The sequence below is a fragment of the Arctopsyche grandis genome, chromosome 10 (assembly GCF_051622035.1).
Source record: "Arctopsyche grandis isolate Sample6627 chromosome 10, ASM5162203v2, whole genome shotgun sequence".
NCBI classification, from domain to species: Eukaryota; Metazoa; Arthropoda; class Insecta; order Trichoptera; family Hydropsychidae; genus Arctopsyche; species Arctopsyche grandis.
In genome coordinates, this window is record NC_135364.1 from 4,622,673 (window position 1) to 4,642,838 (window position 20,166).

At 33.0% G+C, this 20,166-nt stretch overlaps 1 protein-coding gene across 4 annotated transcripts in view; it reads left to right on the plus strand.

Moving 5' to 3' along the window:
- The window catches only part of kn (EBF transcription factor knot), a 101,095-nt gene that overhangs the window by 71,536 nt on the left and 9,393 nt on the right, over positions 1 to 20,166 (plus strand). For 2 of the 4 annotated variants that reach the window (XM_077439771.1, XM_077439773.1), the window contains exons 8-9: positions 10,955 to 11,036; positions 14,847 to 14,982. In XM_077439771.1, coding sequence (XP_077295897.1) covers positions 10,955 to 11,036; positions 14,847 to 14,982 — 218 coding nt within the window. The remainder of the gene's footprint in view (positions 1 to 10,954; positions 11,037 to 14,846; positions 14,983 to 20,166) is intronic. The other 2 variants (XM_077439774.1, XM_077439775.1) reach the window with 1 other exon arrangement.

Genomic DNA, 20,166 nt, shown 5'->3' on the forward strand with positions numbered 1-20,166 from the left:
TCTCGTCTCCAAAGTATAAAGATTCATTATTTTCAATGTTCTATCATAGACAATTGAAGTTGGGAAGGTATTTTTTTTAATTTATTCTTCGTTCTTGATTCAATGTGGTAATTATAGTTGATTGTTTCTGTGAAACGTGCTAGAGTGAATTTGTTTGTGATGTTCAATCTTTGGCGTCATTTATTGCATCGTTTTAGAAATCTCTTTATATTTATAACTGCAATTTAAAATGCCTTGAAAATCAAATATAAAAATAATTTGTTTAATTATTATTTTAATCTAACATTTAAATTGAGCTTCACAAAATATACATAAACGTATGTATATTTTTATTACTTGTATTTAAAATAATATTTGAACAATAAAAACTGTTTTAATAATGCAATATATGTATGTACATATAAATAAAAAAAATTAAACCACTCAAACAAAAAGGTATATTTATTTGCAATTGGAAATTTATTCAGTAAATTATTAGTCAATACTTATATGTATATAATATACGTATATCTATATAGGCTCGAATAGGCTCCTAAACCACAGAACCGATTACGATGGAACTTTCAGGGTTTGTTGTATGCATTTCCGGGAAGATTACTTTGAAAAAAAAACGGGAAAAAACCTGTTAATAATAATATTCGTAATTACGATTTTACTGACGCGAAGTAAAGCTATCCTCCCGCCTTCAACGCATCACGTCGCGAGTGCGACAATAATCGCGCCGCGCCTACCTCGCACTCGAATGTGCTCGGGAACGGGAACGGAAACAGGAACGGAAATTGCACGCATTATTGTGGCATTGTAACGCATTCCGGGTTCAGCTAGTATTGCATAAGATTAAAATAATTTCAACAGTTTGTAAGTTAGCTACTGCCTAAATACATTTTAGGCAATTTTATGAATCGCAATTATTAGAGCGTGTTATTTTTATTTTAGACAAATAATCCGCGATATTTTCATAATGCGACAATCTCTAATATGCACCCTCACGATTGTATACAGTTCCATGTCAAAATTGTAGTAAATACTAACCCCTACAATTGAAAAACCACACCTACACTCCGAATCCATCAAGCGTAGCGGCGTAGCATCTTCTTCGGGGCCGCGCGCCCCGAACAAAACAGAGCCTTCAAAACACACCGCCCACCAATAAAGTCCTTTCGTAGGGGGTGTCCCTCACTCCCCCTCCGTATTGACTGGAGCTCGGGGGACCCCTAGAGTCAATACCGGCTCTGGGGACCGCCTCCCTGGGGAACGCGAGACGCCGCTACGGGAGAGTTTCCCGGCCGACAGGGACGCCGCACCACCGACGCCGCCCCGCTATTGTGCACCACGCACAGACACCGGAAATTTCCAACGAGGCTGGGATATTTTATATACATACACTTTTATGCTGCTTTTTTCCACCCCTCCGACCCCCGTTTCCAGTTTGTCGAGGGTTGAAAATGCGAATTTCCACGCCGCGCCGGACGGAGCGAAGGGTGGGCTTTGGGGGTGGAAAAGCGCGCGGATAGTTGTGCGGCCGATGTCCGTCGCGTCGTACAGTTTAGCTTTAGACGGTTTGTATGAGAACGGTTTGCGGGTGTGTATGTTCATGTGTGTGTGTGTGTGTACGCAATCGGTTCGGTTGAAAATCGATGAAATGCGTTTGAAACGTTCACACGTTCCAACTATGTAAACGGCGTGCCGTTACAATCTTTTCCGATTTCCGGATTACGGATTTTTGCTCTTGTAATTGTTTCTCTAGTTGTATGTGTGTCGATTTTAATTTTCACCTTAAAAAATATAAAGATATACAAATATAAATTTATAGCTTGATACTTGTTCAGGGGTGTGGATAGAATAGTGGCCACTACATTTTTGACCTTTCAAAGAGGAAAAAATCCCACTTACGGTTTATTAAATTTGGTGATTTTTGTTGTGAAGAGCACAAATGTTTAAGGGGTCGAAAAAAATGGTAGAAGAAAAATCGAACAAGAGTAAACTGCCACTTACGGTTGACAGATGCTTATCAAATTTTATACACAACTTGGTATTAAGCTTAAACTTCTGGATATGAAATTTCAGTTCAATAAACCAAAAGGTTTCTGAGAAAAACATAACAAGCCTTGATTATCTAAAGTAAAAGTACTACTTCCGGTTCAGATAAAAATATTTAAAAAATATTAGGGTATAAAATTTATAATTTCTATTACATGTAAAAAAAATTCAGTCCGATTTAGTTAGCGGTTTGGGAGATAACTGAATAAAAAAAAAATGACATTTCGTTTCCAATCTCTCTTGCAAATCTCAAGTTTTTCAGCGTCTTGAAGGTCGCCAATTTCTACAATAAAATGCTGCAAATATGTTTGTATGAATTCGCATTGTATAAAAATGCTTGTATTATTGTATTGTATCTGTATTCGTACACTAGTCGCTTTGGAGCGATCTGTAAAGGCGATTGTACATGTTCGATTGAAATAAAATAAATTATACCAATTAACAGGTGATTTATTTTATTTCAAACTATTTTACCGTTCAAAAAACTGCGCATTGTAATTATGATTTGCGTACAGTCAGTGTGATGTCCGTTGTAGTGTAGCGTATGCGTAGGTACACACAAAAAATCATCAGCGTGACGAATGACAATGTATTATATGTACATAGATATATTTAACAGTGAATGTAATAAGCTTGTTTTTATGATTGATTTGATTGGAAAGTGGGTAGGTAAGTTTGAAAATTTTAAAAATATGTCCTTAAATTAGACAGTTGTTGGTTTAAATTTAGTAATTATTATTATCTTTAATTACTTATTATTAATAAAAGCCGAATCTGTTACATTGATATACTATATGTATATATGTGAAGGGAGATTTTTCTTATGGGAAGATTAAATGTTTTTAAATTGATAAAATTGTTTTCGTAAAATCATTATATCGTAATCATTATGTAGTGTAAAATTATTATATAGTGTAAATTATATAATAATATACAATGCGATCAAAGCTACATACATAAGTCATTTTAAAAATTGAAATTCGATGAAAAATAATGTACGTATGTATCATATACATATGTATATTGTATTCGAATTTAAATAATATGGAAAATTTTTGCTAAACGTATTTATTTTTTTAAAAGCTTTTATTCAGTTTAAATGTCATTAACATTTCCAAATTTTTGTCATATTTGTTTACAGGAGAAGTAGTTTATTGAGAAACTTCATATTTTTATTATTTTCTAAAACTTTTATCCCTCTTGTTGAAAATATTTTATCATTTGCATTTTTTTATCAGAATTCTAAATCAATTTTTTTTGCTAAAGAGTTATTTTAATATAAATAAAATTTTTATGGCAATCTCAATCGATAAAATAACAATAAATTCAATACAACTACTTATGTAGGTCATAGATGTATGTAGTTTAAAATCGTATTATAAAGTTTTTGTATTCGAACATCCTTGAAAAAAGCTCATTCATAAAGACTCTTAGAGAGATATTATTATTTACATATCGTGCATCCAAGCAATTATATGTACATAAAAATTGTCCAATTACATTTTTCGTGATTTAAACTAATTGAATTGTCATAGCATCCGTCTCTACAAATTGTCTTAATGTGAAAGTGTATACATTTGTACGTACATTTGTAGAATATAAGTGTATAGGGGGTGGCCAATGGATTCGTCGGCATAGTGAGGGGTGGATCGGGGGCAAGCGTGCGCGAAAAGGAAGAAAATGGGAGGAAAAAGTCAAAGGGGACGCTCGGAAAATATTAATGCGGTACGATGATATCGTAGTCTCTCGTAAATTTGACGGCTTGTTGTAGTAAATTAACGGTAGCCAGCCAGCCAACCACCCCATCCCCCACCTACGTATAGATCACACCTCGATAGATTACCGTATTACGTTCGAACAGCCTCCAACCGGATATGACCTCGTAAAGGTACTCTTTATTTTAAAATATACTATATTAAAAAAAATTACTCAGTGCAGATTTTATACGGTGTATTATCTTTTACATATGTATGTGTATGTATATTACAGAAATCATGTAGCTTTATATTTGATTGTGTACTAAATTATATAGCATAGTAATCAGCAAAAATGGACAGTTGAATGTCCAACTTCAACAAGTTCTTCGATGTGCGAATTAATAAATCTGTTTTTCGCTTCGCTTTTCCGCATTTTCCAAACAGGCGAAGCAACCCTTTGCTTGCGGGCGACTGTAACTGCGAAACGGAGTAAATCCTCGAACGGGAAAAAGAAGGAAGTAACAAATATGTTCGGATAAGAAAGTTGTCAGGCGACTGCCTCCGTTCATCCCTGAAAATTAATGTTCGTGAAGTGCTGCGCCAACGTCAACCCCCATAACGCGGACCACGCTTTGAGAAACAAATCCAATATTTTTTCTAAAACGAACAAACGATCCTGATTTATGACTGTATTTATTTCATTAGCTTTGAGTTAAAAAAATATATATTTCACAGTATACATATTAAGCGTTCTTTCGAATTGACCAAATGTCAAATATCGTAACGTAATGATCGAACGATGATGCGCACACACTCAGACTGAAGCAATATTGATTGCTGATAATTTCGAATATGGCGTTTCTGGCGTTCGATGATGGTTTGTTGCCGTCATAACCATAAAAGCACAATAAAGTTTTATGGTTATTTCGGCTGGTGTTCGTGCGACACAAGCGATGATAAAAAAGGCCACAAGACGCGTCGCAGAAATCTGCTCGTGAAATATGATGAAAAATCAAATGCGAAAAATTTCATATTGATAATCGCTACGTGATAAATATTAAGGGAGACCTACAAGTAATTTATTTTATAAAATATTTAAATTTAATATTTTTTTACTTCAAAAAAACAGCATTTCTTCTGAACACGTCTGTAAAATTGACAAAAACCAAAGATATTTTAAAGCAGTAATAAATATCATATTTTAATTAAAATTTTAAATAAAAATAATGACGTTTTTTCAAAAATAGTTTAAATATTATATTCAAAACGTATACAACAAAAGTTTTGTTTTAATTTTTTGAAATAAGAACATAAAATTGAGCGTTATTTTATTGTATCTGCATATTTTTACAAGCCTCTTCTATATTTCACTTCGCTCTTTGGTCTGACAACATTTTGGTTTTGATATCCTACATTCTTCCGATCGTTTTGAAACTTTGCCATTTTGCGCGGTGTGGTCAACAATATGTATATATTTAAATCAAATCCGCCAGTGAAAAAAAAACGTAATAAACAAGTTTAAAAAGTGCTACAATTTTTTCATTGATAGAAAATCAATCTCAAACGCGAATTTAATTAATTATATAATAATATACATATAAATCAATATTTTTATATACATAAATTATAATCTGTCATATATATGTATATTTATAAAAAAATTTATTTAATTAAGAATAAAAGCGGTTAATACAATAGTATTTCTGAAATTGTATTGAAATTTTTATTAATCATTAACAATGAATGAAAGTTAACAAAAATTCGTTCGATTATTGTTAGATGTATCTCTCTGAAATTAAAAAAAATTATAAAAAGTTGTAAATATTTACTTTCAATACAGTTTAAAATTTTCTACCCATTTAAATCGAAAAAAATGATGTTTTTATCAGTTTTGAATTGATTTAATCGTGTAATTGTATCCATTTATCAAAGTACACATAAACATTAGTAAATCGTGTTTCAGTTTAAGAGCGGAACATAAAAAGCTCAAAATGAGCGGAAACGACCAACATTAAACGACAACGGTGCGCGCGAACGTGTACAAATTAATTTGTTTCTCGTGTTGTTATTTTGACATTTTATAATGCGAGCCGATGTATTATATTTATTTGGGTCTCGTAAAGTGGGTGGAAGTTGCCAAAAAAATCGCCTCAAGTGGCAGTCAGTTGTATGTTACGATTTCCTCAGAAAACACAAACCCAAACCACCGAACATGTGTCTGTCGCTAATGGACTATTTGTAGTGGCAACATCCACAACACCATGATTGATATATGCGTGCGATAACCATTCGAAACTATTTCACACCAGTGTAAAATTTACACTTATAGAAGATTGGCAAAAAATATTTATCGGCACTTATCGCAGAAATACTGGCATGCAGTGTCGACCAAACGCCCATAATTTACAAAATGATTTGACTATGCTATATTGGAAACATATGATCTGGAACCTTATCTATGTACATATGTCATAATATAATATGAAACTTATTAAATATTTAGAGCTAATGTCTAAGTGACTAATTTAAAACAAGACACTAATAGATACAAATAAAGAAAGATGCGTTTATTTATCTCGCTATGTACAGTTTGGTCTGTTTTGATATATAAACCGTTTCAGATTATTTTTAAATTGTTGACAAATACATTAAGTGAAGTTTTCTATTTAGATCTTTAATGAGCGTTTGTTGTATTTAAATACATTTAGAACTATATAGTACTCTTAGTAATTGAAATTACAAAGTTGTTGTTTTACAAAGGTTAATTTATTTCATCGTTGCTAAAATCGTCTTCGTTGAAATTTGAAACAATTCCGATTATTGTGTTATTTTCGTATATTAAAAGTCCATTCATTTCCATACACAATTTTAAGTCACAATTCTACGAAGCAACTATAAGTCACAAAATTAACTAATTATCATTATTGTTCAACCATTTAAGTAGTATTTCTACGCGAACGATTGGGTATTTCGATTTTTTTTTTTGATTTTTATTAATTTTGATTTATGTACACTACATCTTATATCTATTCACAATACACAATACATCTTATATTTCACAATACATCTTATATCTATTTTAATAGCTACTGATCTAATGATCATTTTCTATTTTACAATTTTTTTTTTGTTATTAATTAAAGTATCATCTTATATTTTAATGTTAATATACAGCATAATAAGAAAAAAAGCTTAAAAACTTATTTACAATTCTTATAAATGCTCATAATACATTTTATACATAATATTAACTAAAGACTCTATAAAGTCGACGATCTAAAGCAGATTGTGTTTAGGTAATCTGTGTTTATGCCTAAAGAGTATATGTATAGGTAGAAATCTTGTTGTAATCACCGAGACACTTTACAAGTGTTTTAGTATGGTTATTGGTGATTCTGTCACAATTTTTTTTGTTTAATCTGACCAAAAGACAAGAAATTAGAATTGTTCTATTTAATTTTCAAAGTATCATTAATATACTTGTGATTTTAGGGGTGACCTATTTTCTTGAGTCACCTCATGAATAGACGTAGATTTTAAAAAGAATGACATTTAATACAATTAAATAGGTAAAAATTCAATTGTGGGTCAAAACATGATCCTAATAATTGTACATTTTACAGTTCAATCTATGTATGTACATATTGACCATGATTTCAGTGTTTATTCAAATATTCATCTATCAATACATGGTCTACATATACCTATGTAAGTGTGTTGTAATTGCCCAAATTATAATATATGCTGATCTGGAGTTTGCGAAGTTCACCTCTCCGTGGCCAATTCGTTGCTCATTTGGTTGGTCACTTAAGTAGGGGGATGGGATCGATGGCTACTACCCTCCAGCCTCGGCGATGGGATATTAAGCAGACCATCGGACGTTTAGACACGGATTACACGGGCTTTTAGTTACCATTATCCAACCCCAAATTAAGTTTTGTTTTGGCCCCAAAAGCAGATGGCCGGACGGGAATTCTTTAACCATTAAAGCCGAATACGATGCCTCGTAAATTTCGCCAATATCCCGAACGGCTTACGGGGGGAAGTCTTGCGTAATTTTTTTTAATATCTCCAGCAACCCTTTCCTTATTAAGTCACTTGTCATTGATAATTCAATGACGGGACGTATAATGCGCATATCCAAATGTGATCCTATTGTAGTAAATAAATATCGGTGGCATCCCCCTCTTCGTATGTTTTGTATGCTAAAACTGGTTATTTCTGTGGCCTGGGGCGACTCACATCTGTTCGTATGTGTGTTAAACACCTTCTGTCACAACTCGGACAATTATTATTGCTTCCGACATTGGTTGCGAGGGTGCAAAAATTAACGGAAAAGATCTCTACACGACTCTAGGAATGATATACATATGTAGAGTGATTCATTGGCCATTCTATGCCACGATGACAAATTTGAATTTATTCATTCATTCCCGTATCATACATATGTAATACTCATAGATATTTTATACTTATTTTACATTCTAAATATAAAATTGGTTCATACTATGGCAATTTTAAAGTCATTATTCTTTGTACAGATGCTCTTGATCTCATTGCTTGTCTTCATCTTTTTCAAAATTCCATTAGCTTGATAATGACTTAGGTCATAGAAGAGCCACAAGAGACTTCGTCCATCGAGTAGGAACTTTTCTCCTTCCCCGAAAACCCTTTATATACCCAGTCAAAGGTAGTTTTTCCAACCTAGCCAGCTCTCTTCTAACTATGTACATGTCCGAAAAAGACGCCTGAAGAAGCTCGAAGACAGACTGATTGGCGATCTATTGGCGATCTTAACTTCTTGGAGGACACTCATTAGTTTTCTTGACTGGCATGATACTCTCAACATATGTTAATATAATCGTCTATAATCTGGCCTTAATGGTCCAAGATTCAACACTATAAAGAAATATTGAAAAAAGTAATATTCCGTGAAACTTTCGTCAATATGGTAATAGATATGTCCTAGATTTGGGTCAGCTTCGTCATAGCGTCTTTGGTTATTGCTATAGGAGTTTTAATTTCAGTTTCACATTCACAATCATTTGATACAGTTCCAAGATAAACAACTTCTAGGTCTACATAGATAGTATTCATAATGTTTTCGCAGCAAAACGACAAATGTATTCACAGAACATACTAAACAGGCCACAAATCACGTTGTATAATATCAAGAGAATCCGAATTTGGTGGCAAGCGAAGACAAGAAGTCCCGCTTAGCTCCAGCACTTTTGCATATTCACACTTCACGTCAAACGCGACGAAGAAATCTCGCGGAGATAATTTACCTAAGAGCATGTGTGTTGTCGCGTCTTGTTTTGTCGCACGTCGAGCTGCGTGTTAGAGCGAGACGCGGCGTGTTATACGACGTCTCCACTTCACACCTCAACACGTTCCGCGCTCTGCGACACTACAGCTGTCACGTGAATAACAAATATCTTCTCGAATGGCAAATTGAGGTTTTGTCTGTCTGTCTGTCTGTCTCGGCCCAACCCTCAAATGACGTTCGTTTTTGCTCGACACTGTTTCCCCCTCTCGTCTCTGTTTGTCGTCTCCGTTTTTCTTCTTTTTTTCCCTTGCTCGGTTTTGTTTCGCTTTCCTTTTCGCATAATAAATAACAAAACGGAAGTATTCGCTTCTTCAACTGTGTGATTTCGAGTTCGATCTCGGTGCGGAATACTTCATATGCACTAAAATGTGTAAACATTCTCGTAACTGAAATGTATTTTTTATTTATTTTGAAACAAACATTTTTATATTATATAACACTAATTTATAAATCAAATAAAATACTATTTATTTATATTATATAACACTAATTTATAAATCAAATAAAATACTTATATTATATAACACTAATTTATAATTTATAAATCAAACTTAACTGTCATTAAATAATATATTGATACTCTTATATATAATATGTACCTTTATATTTTTATAAAAAGAAATTCAAATATAAATACCTTCTTCACCTAAAATTTTGATGTAAACTTTCAAAGGACTTATTTATTTATTTATTAATATATACGGTCATTAAAATGACAAGTTAAACTATATTCATTTATATAATTTTAATATCAATACTGCCACACTAATTAATAAACATTTTAAATGTCACACTAATTCATTATCGAATTATTTTAAATAATTGTAAAAATATGTACATTTCTTATATTATATAGCCTTTCCCGTTAAAAAAAACTTCTTGTAATTCGATTTATTCTTTAGGGGCCACTTATTCTACATTGTATATACATACATATATAACTATTATATTTTTATATATACGTAAATTACATAATTACATCATAAAAACAATAACTTAATTTCTATTTCGATATAGAAATTAAAGAAAATTCCTTAGTAATGTATATGTATAATATTATATGTATGTATGTATATGTATGTGAGTAAATTCTGAAACTAGCTCTCTTTCTCCTTCTACGAAATCAAAAAGAGTATGAATACGTTCAGCTAATAAATAACTAAATATTTTTTTAAGAAATATTGTATACGTATATTTAAGAAATATTGTATACGTATGTATATTTAAGAAATATTGTACACGCACATTTAAATTTTACTTATTAATTATACTTATACTTTTAAATTTTAAATATTTTAAGAAAAATCTGAACAAAAATCTATTATTTTCTTATTACTTTATCTATATATGTACTTAGTGACAGTATACATATATGTACGTAGATGAAATTTTCGTTTTTATTTATTACACTATATTATACGGCTTAATACTTTTTTTTTTGAATAATTGATAGTTACATAGATTCATATGGGCCTATCGGCTTTGCCGCCTCCCCCAAGTATATTAAATAAATATTTTTTTATAAATTATTTTTCATGTCATTTAATAGCTGCCATTTATTCTACATACATATGACTGAATTGCCTTGTTGATATTTTTTTTACATCTGTACTAATATATCAAAAATAAAATGATTTTACGTATATTTTTTCAATTTGAACACTATAATAAAACCATCTGGAATAACACCATACATAAAATATATCTCTATCGTCAAAATTTCAAAACAAACAAAACAACAACCCTCAGAGTCAAAGCGTTAATTAATGCTTTCCTGCGTGTGGTCGGTTCACCGTTTACCCGAAACTAATATGTTTTCATAGCGTCGACAAATTTCTCCGACGACTGATCGACAAGTTTCTTAATTCCCATTTTTTCATTGTTGCAGATTTTTTTTGAAGTTCTTCCTGAAGTGCAACCAGAACTGTCTGAAGAACGCCGGCAACCCCCGAGACATGAGAAGGTTCCAAGTAAGCTCAGTTCATGCATATAAAAATTAAATCGCCGCGGAAATACCGAACCGACATTCCTCCGGTTAAATTCGAGACCCAAATGGGTAAAAATAAAGAGGCCCAGAGTTAATAAAAGTGTTAGAGGCGAGAACATGTCGGTGGGTCTACCCGGTATCTGTGCGGAGCTAATAAATTGAGATTAGCGCAGTGCGCCTCGGCTAAACCGCCGTTAAACCCCGGCCAGCCCACTTAACTGACTACACTGTCGGACAGGGGTTTGCAACTGGCGGTATGGGGACCTCTGTTTTATACGTGGCGAAAGAAATCAATTCGATTCTGCGGTTGGAAACTTTTAAATCCTGCATGCAGTCCGACAACTTCATTTGCAGTCGCATCGATTGACTTATCCGATACAAACTGTTCAATGGGTTAATAAAAGTTTTAAATTTAAAACATAAACTAATTTAATACTAATAAAAAGTAATGAAATAATGTATTAAATTTCTAGCACGCTATCTTACGTATTGCGGGTGTAGTTTTATTTGTAACTTTACGTACTTTTTTTCAGCGCTCTCGCCAAGTTTCCAATTCCACTTAAGGATGCCAAGTTAATTCTAAAGTAGTTGTGTTTTGTATTGTACTATATGTGACAAATTTGCTAACTTAATTCGAATGTAACGTGCATAGTTCTATATGTTAAAAATAATAGGAAGCAAACTCTTATATAAAGTTTTTAAATTTATGTTTGAATAATAAACATACATATAATTACCTTAATTTTAGTTGGAATGCTTACATTCGAGACTTAAATTATTATTTACACAGTTTCTATGGGAATATGCTTTATATCTAAATATAGTTAAGTTATATTACATGTATTAAAGTTATATTATTTTATATTATAGTTAAGTTATATTATTTTATATCTAAAATAAAGTTATGTTTAAAAATACATACATACAAGGGCATTATATATATATGTATGTAGTGAAGCGAGTGAAGAGATCGAAATAACATTGGGCTGATAATGTTGCTAGAAGATAGATAGACGAAAGAAGTGCTCAAATGGTACCCGAGAGAGTGTAAAAGAGTACAAGGAAGACTACAAGAGAGATGGGTGGATGAAATTAGAAAAATATGTGGGACGAGATGGATGAGAGTTGTTCAAAATAGAGACGAATGGAAGCGTGCATGGAGGTCTTCGTCCAGAATTGAATGAATATCTCTTGGTGTATAGCTGGATGATTATGTTATATTTAATCTACATACATATAATCAGTATGATTTAAATAGTCCTTTCAATATTGTAATAGTACTTATTTTGATTGTTGAGAGTGTGTTTTTAAGATGATGATAATAAATATTATTAATAATAAAAATTATACCAATATACTAACATTCACATCACCAATTACATATTTATTTATTTATTTATTTATTTATTTAATAGTTTTGGACCATTGTGGCTTTACAGGAAGAACCTAATGCGCCACAATGGCCTATAAACGAAACACGTCTGTTTTGTTATGATAAACAGCCAAATTTTCTAAATGGTACCCAACACCCACAGACACAGATGCGCTGTATACAAAACGTCAATGGATTTTCCGGGTAGCTCCGACTTGACTCATTCGAAAAAATCCCACGTTGTAATAATGAGGCGTCGGAAAATACAGACCGCATTTTCTTCGTCTTTCGAATTTCGTCTTTTTTTTGTTGTTTTCATCGGAGGAGAGATGGGGATGAGGAGGCTGTGTAGCTCGTTCTGGGTACGGAGCACAAAGGGTCCCGGACAGCGCTGGCGGCCCCCGCAGACGCAGCGCGTTATCAAAATTACAAACCATTTGCAGCAAACATTAGATATAATGACGACCATTTGTTGTATCTTGTAAAGCTTAAAGTATAACAATGAAACGAATGGCGGACTGCGCCTCGCGGCCCCACTATCCGGCAATTTGTGCGCCGGAAAATTGGACATCACCCGCGGAGATAACTCTTAATTTTTCCTTCGGCTCTTTCGGTATCTCTTTCCATTCTGCAGCTCGTGAGAATTAATGATTTTTCATATTTAATAAATTTTTCGTAATAGTTTTACGATAAAAATATCAATGTTTTGAATTTTTAATTAACTTTCTTTTGACACCTGTTGCCTATCTCTGAATTGTAATGTAGACATTGAAATTAACTCTTCAAAGTTGTTGTGATTACTCTTTTTGCGTCGCCTAACTTTTCCCTTGAATATTCACAAGCGTATTAATCAAATTTGCTTCGATTGTTTTACAATAAAATATAATTTCAGACTTGTTTCGTGAACAATACTCGACTTTTTGATCGCAAATACATACATACATATTTAGGTATATAGTACATATACATACATATATGTATGTACATATATATAAATAAATCCTAAAAAATTTTTTTGACCGTTAATAAACCATTTAATATACATAATATTGATATAATAAAAATAAAAATAATTCGATTAGCATATTTAATTATTTTGATTTTAAAACAATTTCAATTATGTTTGTCTAAGAAATCTTTTAACATACATTTTTTACCATTCACAATATTGCTAAGCTTAGTTGGATTATACATACATACATACATACATATATATACACATTAACATATAATTAAAAAATTGAATGAAAGTAAATAAGAATGTATTAAAAAAAACCATTTTAATGCATCATGTTTGTTTATTTTTTATACATTTTAATGTATTGATTAATACTGTATTAATGTATTGATTAATAATGTATTAATGTATTGATTAATAATGATATGATATGATTTTTTATTTCTAATTAATATTTAAATTATCAGCAATGGTATGAAGACATGCCTATCACAAGTAGAGTCTATCTAGGCGTGCCATGCTGTACTTTTGAATGTGCTCTTACTATTACAGGATCATAAAGAATAAAAAATCAGCAACGTGTGTATGTAAATATACATATGAACATACCTGACTTATCATAATCATTGATATTATAATACATTCCTAATATTTTATTCGACTTTACCTTAAAATACGTATAGAATTCTAATCACGTTTAGTTGAATGATTGCATAAGTTCGTGCCCGTTTGCTGCTAAGAAAAGGCTACCAACATGTATGAAAATCAGGCACGAACTTATGCAATAATCCAATAACATATATGTATGTACAAACATATGTGACTAAAAAATCAAGAAATAATATAAACGAAAAAAAGTCATTTCTATGCTTTCATTCTAAAAACCCAAGGATTTTTCATACATTACCCTGCACTCAGCTATCGGGAAAAGTAAAAACACGTCCACATGCAGCCGAACACAAAATGCACACACACCCACACTACGTACATAGTCTCCAAGCCGAGCAATTCAAGTAGTGGGAGAGCGATTTTCTTATAAACTAGACACAGACACACACATGCGCGGCGAGGCCTTTGTACATGTGCATATGTAGAGGGCGGTTCGGCCATTTTGCGGTGTCCTCAGAGGCTGGCCCCTCCTCCCTGGGGAAAGCGAGCTAGGGGTGCGCTTGTATAGGGGTGTCTATGTGCAACCCTCGGCTCGCCAGTGTGCGTGACCAGTTCCTATGGGAACCGAATGCAAGTGGCGCCCCCTACATGAATGGGAAGACGCGCGAGGGGGGTGAGGGGGAGCCTCAGCGAAGGAGGATGGGCGCGGGGGGGAAGTCCACCCCACGAAACCACCCCTCTTGCACGACGAAGTGGAGGGATGGGAAAAAACCCTTCGATTCGTCTACGCAGTAGTGCGTAACCTTTTTGGCGGATGTCAGGCGTCTCCAACTTTAATTGTGATTTTGTTGCAGGTGGTGATATCGACGCAGGTCGGCGTCGACGGACCACTCTTGGCCATCTCTGACAACATGTTCGTCCACAACAATTCGAAGCATGGTCGAAGGGCGAAGCGGTTAGACCCCACCGAAGGTACAGACCCGCACGATTGTACGTTATCATTTTCCTTATTATTATTTATTCAACTTGAATGAATGTTTGTATGTATGAGAGGATTTTTTTATTTAATGAGACTAATTTTGATCAAAAGTATATAATTGGAAAATAATTAATAATCAATTCTAGAAAAAATCATATAAAAAGTATATAAAAAAATAGAATAACTTGAATGAAAAAGGTGTAAAAGTTTGTTCTGATATATTATACATATGTACATATGTTCATATATACCTACATAGAAGTGCTTGAAATTAAATTTACATTAAGTCGATAATGAAAATGATATGGATTACATTTCCGAATGTAGTTAGTTAATTGAAATTAAATTTTCATTTTGAATTGGAAGTAAAATTGATTGGTTTCAGTAACAGGACTGAATTGGCATTCATTTAATATATTTTTACTAGAAGCAAACTATAGTGTAGAATAAATAATAAAAAGCTATGTACATATATATAACATGTATATGTATAGTAGACCGGAGCGAAAAACTTGACTTGGATTGAACCTATGTAGTATAAAATTTTCGACGTATCGAAAAATCATTAAATAAAAATTATTGCTTTTAAACAATGTCCTGTGCCTCCAACAAATCGATTTATCTTGATGAAAATTTCGAAAAAGTGGGTTTTTTAATATATCTTGTTATTTATGAATAGTTTCTATTTTATTTAAAATTTCAATGAAAAGAAACAATAAACGCTCAATCTTCACCTATTTAAGTTAATTTGGGTCGGATATATGGAAAGCGCTATTTATAGAAAACCATCGCTTTTTTCATGAACCCGTCGGGTAAAAAAGTCGTTGATTACCTTGAGTGTATAGCTTTAATTTGAATTGAAAAATGTCCAAACTTCATGAAATATAAAGGGCAAAACCGATCTATTTTAACGCAATATGTCATGGGTTTTTGTATAGCGGATGCGCTAATTTCAGAAAGTCGTCATTTATTTCCTGTTCCTGTGATCATTTTGACAATAAAAGTCGTTGAGAGCTTTCTTGGCTCATTAATAGCTACCTTTAATTTGAACAAAAATATATACGTATATCCAAAAAACTCACTTTTTGAAATGTTTGTCGAGATAAGTTGATTGTTTCAATCAATGTTTTTTTTATTAAACGTTTTCTTGATACGATTACTTGAAGTTATCCACTAGGTCAAGGTCTAGAAAATCCATAACTTGCATTTTTCGCTCCCATCTAATGAACAAACAGGTCGTGATTGAAATATTTCAAATAAAAATAATATTATTTTAGTGATGGAAAAAAGAATTACTTTCAATGATTGTTTCCGTTATGAAGGATTATATTGATATTTATATATTTTCCGAAATCGGCGAATAAAGAAGTATAAACATTTTATAATAATATTATTTTTAGTAATGCTATTGTATGTGCTATAGAATGAAAACATTGAGAACGAATGATTTTAATTATAAATAATTTATTAAATATTATTTGAAATCACATATCACAACATTGTCCTTTGCATCCACTCACCTGAATCAAACCATAAAATATAGCACACACATTTTCGAATTAAACCAACCTGATTACAATAATTGATGATTCATTTTTTTTTAATTAATCAGTGTTGTCTTACACATATTGACATTTATAAGTTGAGTAGTCCCAACTTTCACATACCGTACATATGCGCCGTGCTTACATGTTTGTAGTGTATTTCTTTCCTTTACACAATCTGCAATTAAAATGGAGTATGCCCATAATTACATTATGCGAATGCGGCGTCGATAAAACGAAATCTGAATTTCATCTCATCGATATTAACATTTCAACGCAATCAAAACAAGTTGCTGCAACAACAGGATGCCGCACATCAGCCCATTACTCGTTCCACTCTCCCCTTGCCTGCTGGTTTTACCTTTTTTCTTTTCACATTTTTTTTCTATTTTCCCGACTGGCTCAGTACGTACAATACATATTTTATTGTGTTCGTCTCTTCCTATTTACTTTATGCGTTTATCCGCGAGACTCCATTTCCGGGGCGGCGCGGCGTTCCGGACGTACCGGAACGGAAAAGAGGCGGGAAAAATTGTTGCCCCGGAAAAACGCGGCGAAAGAGTAAACATAATAAAGCGGGGGTGTCAGGAGGTGTTCAACAGTTGTTTTTCCGTCCCGCGCAACCGGAAGCGGGCGAGCCGCCCCACTTCCGGTAGGCACTTATGAAATTTTATGCGTTTCATCAATACCATTCGGGAGCGAACGAATGGAAAATCGACGATCAAATCTCAATACATGCAAAGTGCAAATCTGTGGCTCGGCTTTCGAAAGTCCTATGTCGAATTTCATATCTGATGAAATACCTACTTTGTATATACATACATATGTATGTATGCATTTCATACATATTCATCGAAACAGGTTGAATACTTTTATATTTACATGAACTTTAAAAGTATTCATTTTTACTCAATTTTACTTTATCTACATGCAGTATTATGATTGTGAAAAACTCAAGGTTTCGATTGATTTGTACTCAACAATCCTGGTCACGTTTAGTTTATTTATTTTTTTGACATTGTGCCAAACATTATCATTCTATAATATATACAGATAATTTGAACCTTCAATTTTTTAATAATAAAATACTCTTATATAATTATGAAATCAATTTACTAAAAAAAATATTCAGCATGGAGAGAAAATTGGTAAAGGAACATTTTTATTACAATAAGTCTTTAAAAAAAAGATAAAAATAATTTAAAAGGTCCAAATAATACCGTAAACAATACTAGCTTACATTACAATAAACATAATGATGTCTTGTAAAGTAAAATTTGACGGAATATTAAGATTAAGAATATTCAATAATAAAAATTCTTAAGATGCCCTAAATAGACCAACCTGAAAATTCCGATTTCGCGCAGCTTTTTCATTAAAAATTATTCCCTGTTATTTTATTGCGGGCGGGTTCGGTCTTTCGTGTCATGCGGGGAAGACGTGCTTCTGCGTTCTTCCCGCTATTACTCGCTTAAACCCGGCTATTGCACGAAATTTAATCTAAAAATTTAACCATCTAATCACTTATTTTACTAATTGCATCCTAGTATAATTTAAGTGTAAAAATAAACAGACGATCGGCCGTTAACAGCGTTTTTAATATCAGTGATTGCGAAAAATTTTGTGTTAATTTTGTGTCAGTTACAAAAGCGTATACGAACGAGATACATCTCCCTACCTGAATACAAAAAAAAATAAGGGTCGCCAGTCAAAATTCGGTCCCACAGAAGCAATAAATCTTCCACATAATTGCTTTCAGACAAAAATTTTTAACGAACTTTACTTAATAGAATAATAGCAAACAGAAACGGTGTTTCCCAACTGTCTAATAGTTCTTTTTCATATTTAATTTATATTAAAGTAATTCGTGTAATTTTATATTCTTTACTAAATTTATTATTAAAATATTAAATTGCAAACCGCACTCACATATATAAATCCGTTGTCTCCAAAGAGGCGTCTCACGATAAAGATCTGTAAAAAAGTAGTATAACAATTGCTAATCTATTATTATCATAACTAACTACTTTCACTTACAAAGTAACCCTGTTAAATGGCATGTAATAACTCATAAGTGATCCAAGTGATACCTAGGATGACTATCTGTCAAAGCTGACCACAGAGAAGAGTCTATGGCGGTAAGAACTCACTCCTTGAATGGAAATCTCTCTCAAGTACCGCCTTTTTCTCAACACATCTTGGATAAATGCGAGAAAAATAATATCCAAACCTCCAACAAGGTAAGAGTGACGATGGATGATAGCTTAGCTAATAGAAACCTGTATTTAGCCACGTACAATGTAAGAACGTTATCGAGTGAAGGAAGTGTGCTTGCATTAGAGAATGAATTAGAAAATATCAAATGGGATATAATAGGACTTAGTGAAGTAAGACGAAAACAGCAAAACCAAATAATCCTAAAAAGTGGTAACTGTCTCTACTGGAGAGGGCTACCAAATGGTAGAATAGGAGGAGTAGGGTTTCTTATCAATAAGAGAATAGAAAGAAATATTATAGAAATAAGCGACATATCGGAACGTATATGCTATATAGTATTAAGAATCTCGAGCAGGTACACTTGTCAAATCTTCCAAGTGTACGCCCCCACATCTAGCCACCCAGACGAGGAAATAGAAGACTTCTACGAAAAAATACAGGACGCATACGATAATAGCCGTCACCACTTTAAAATAATCATGGGCGACTTTAACGCAAAAATAGGACAAAAGGCAAATACTGAAAGAGCAGTAGGCAATTTTGGTACCGGCCAAAGAAACGACAGAGGCGATCGCCTCATAGAATTCGCAGAACACAACAGGCTCTTTATCACTAATTCATTTTTCAGGAAAAACACCAACAATAAGTGGACTTGGGAGAGTCCTAAAGGAGACAGAAACGAGATCGATTTCATCCTAACAAATGCCCTGCACTCCGTTAAAGACGTTAGTGTTTTAAGTAAAGTAGATATAGGTAGCGATCACAGATTAGTCCGTGCCAAGATGGCCATTAATATAAATTGCGAACGTAGGAAATTAATAAAAGGATGCAGTAACTCTCCAGATTTCGCTCAACTAAGGTCTAGGAAAAAGGAATTCGAACTCGAACTTGGAAATCGATACGGGAAATTAAACCCAGAAGCAGACATCGAGGAATTGAACACTGTAATTAGTTCGGTTCTAACCTCAACAGGTAAGAAATTAGGTGGATTCAGGAAACAGATTAAATTAAGCAAAATTTCAGCGGAAACAAAAAACCTAATTAAGCATAAAAGGAATTTAGATAGGGATAATAATAAGCAAGAATACAATCTAGTAAATAAGGAAATTAAAAAGAGAATAGTCAGGGATGTCAGGGATTTTAACAGCAAGCTAATAGAAAATACCATTAAGAATAACCGTAGCCTGAAAAAGTGCAAACAGGATCTTTTCTTAGGCAAAAACCAAATGATCGCAATCAGATCAGAGAGCGGAGTAATAATTAGGAATAGAGAAGAAATCATAGACAGAGTTTACACGTTCTATGCAAAACTATACGAGAACGACAACAGCCAATTCCCCGCTCTGGAATCGACACACGGCCAAAGGGTTCCTGCAGTATTGCCTAGCGAAGTAGAGGCCGCGCTAAAAACTGCAAAGAACGGTAAATCCCCAG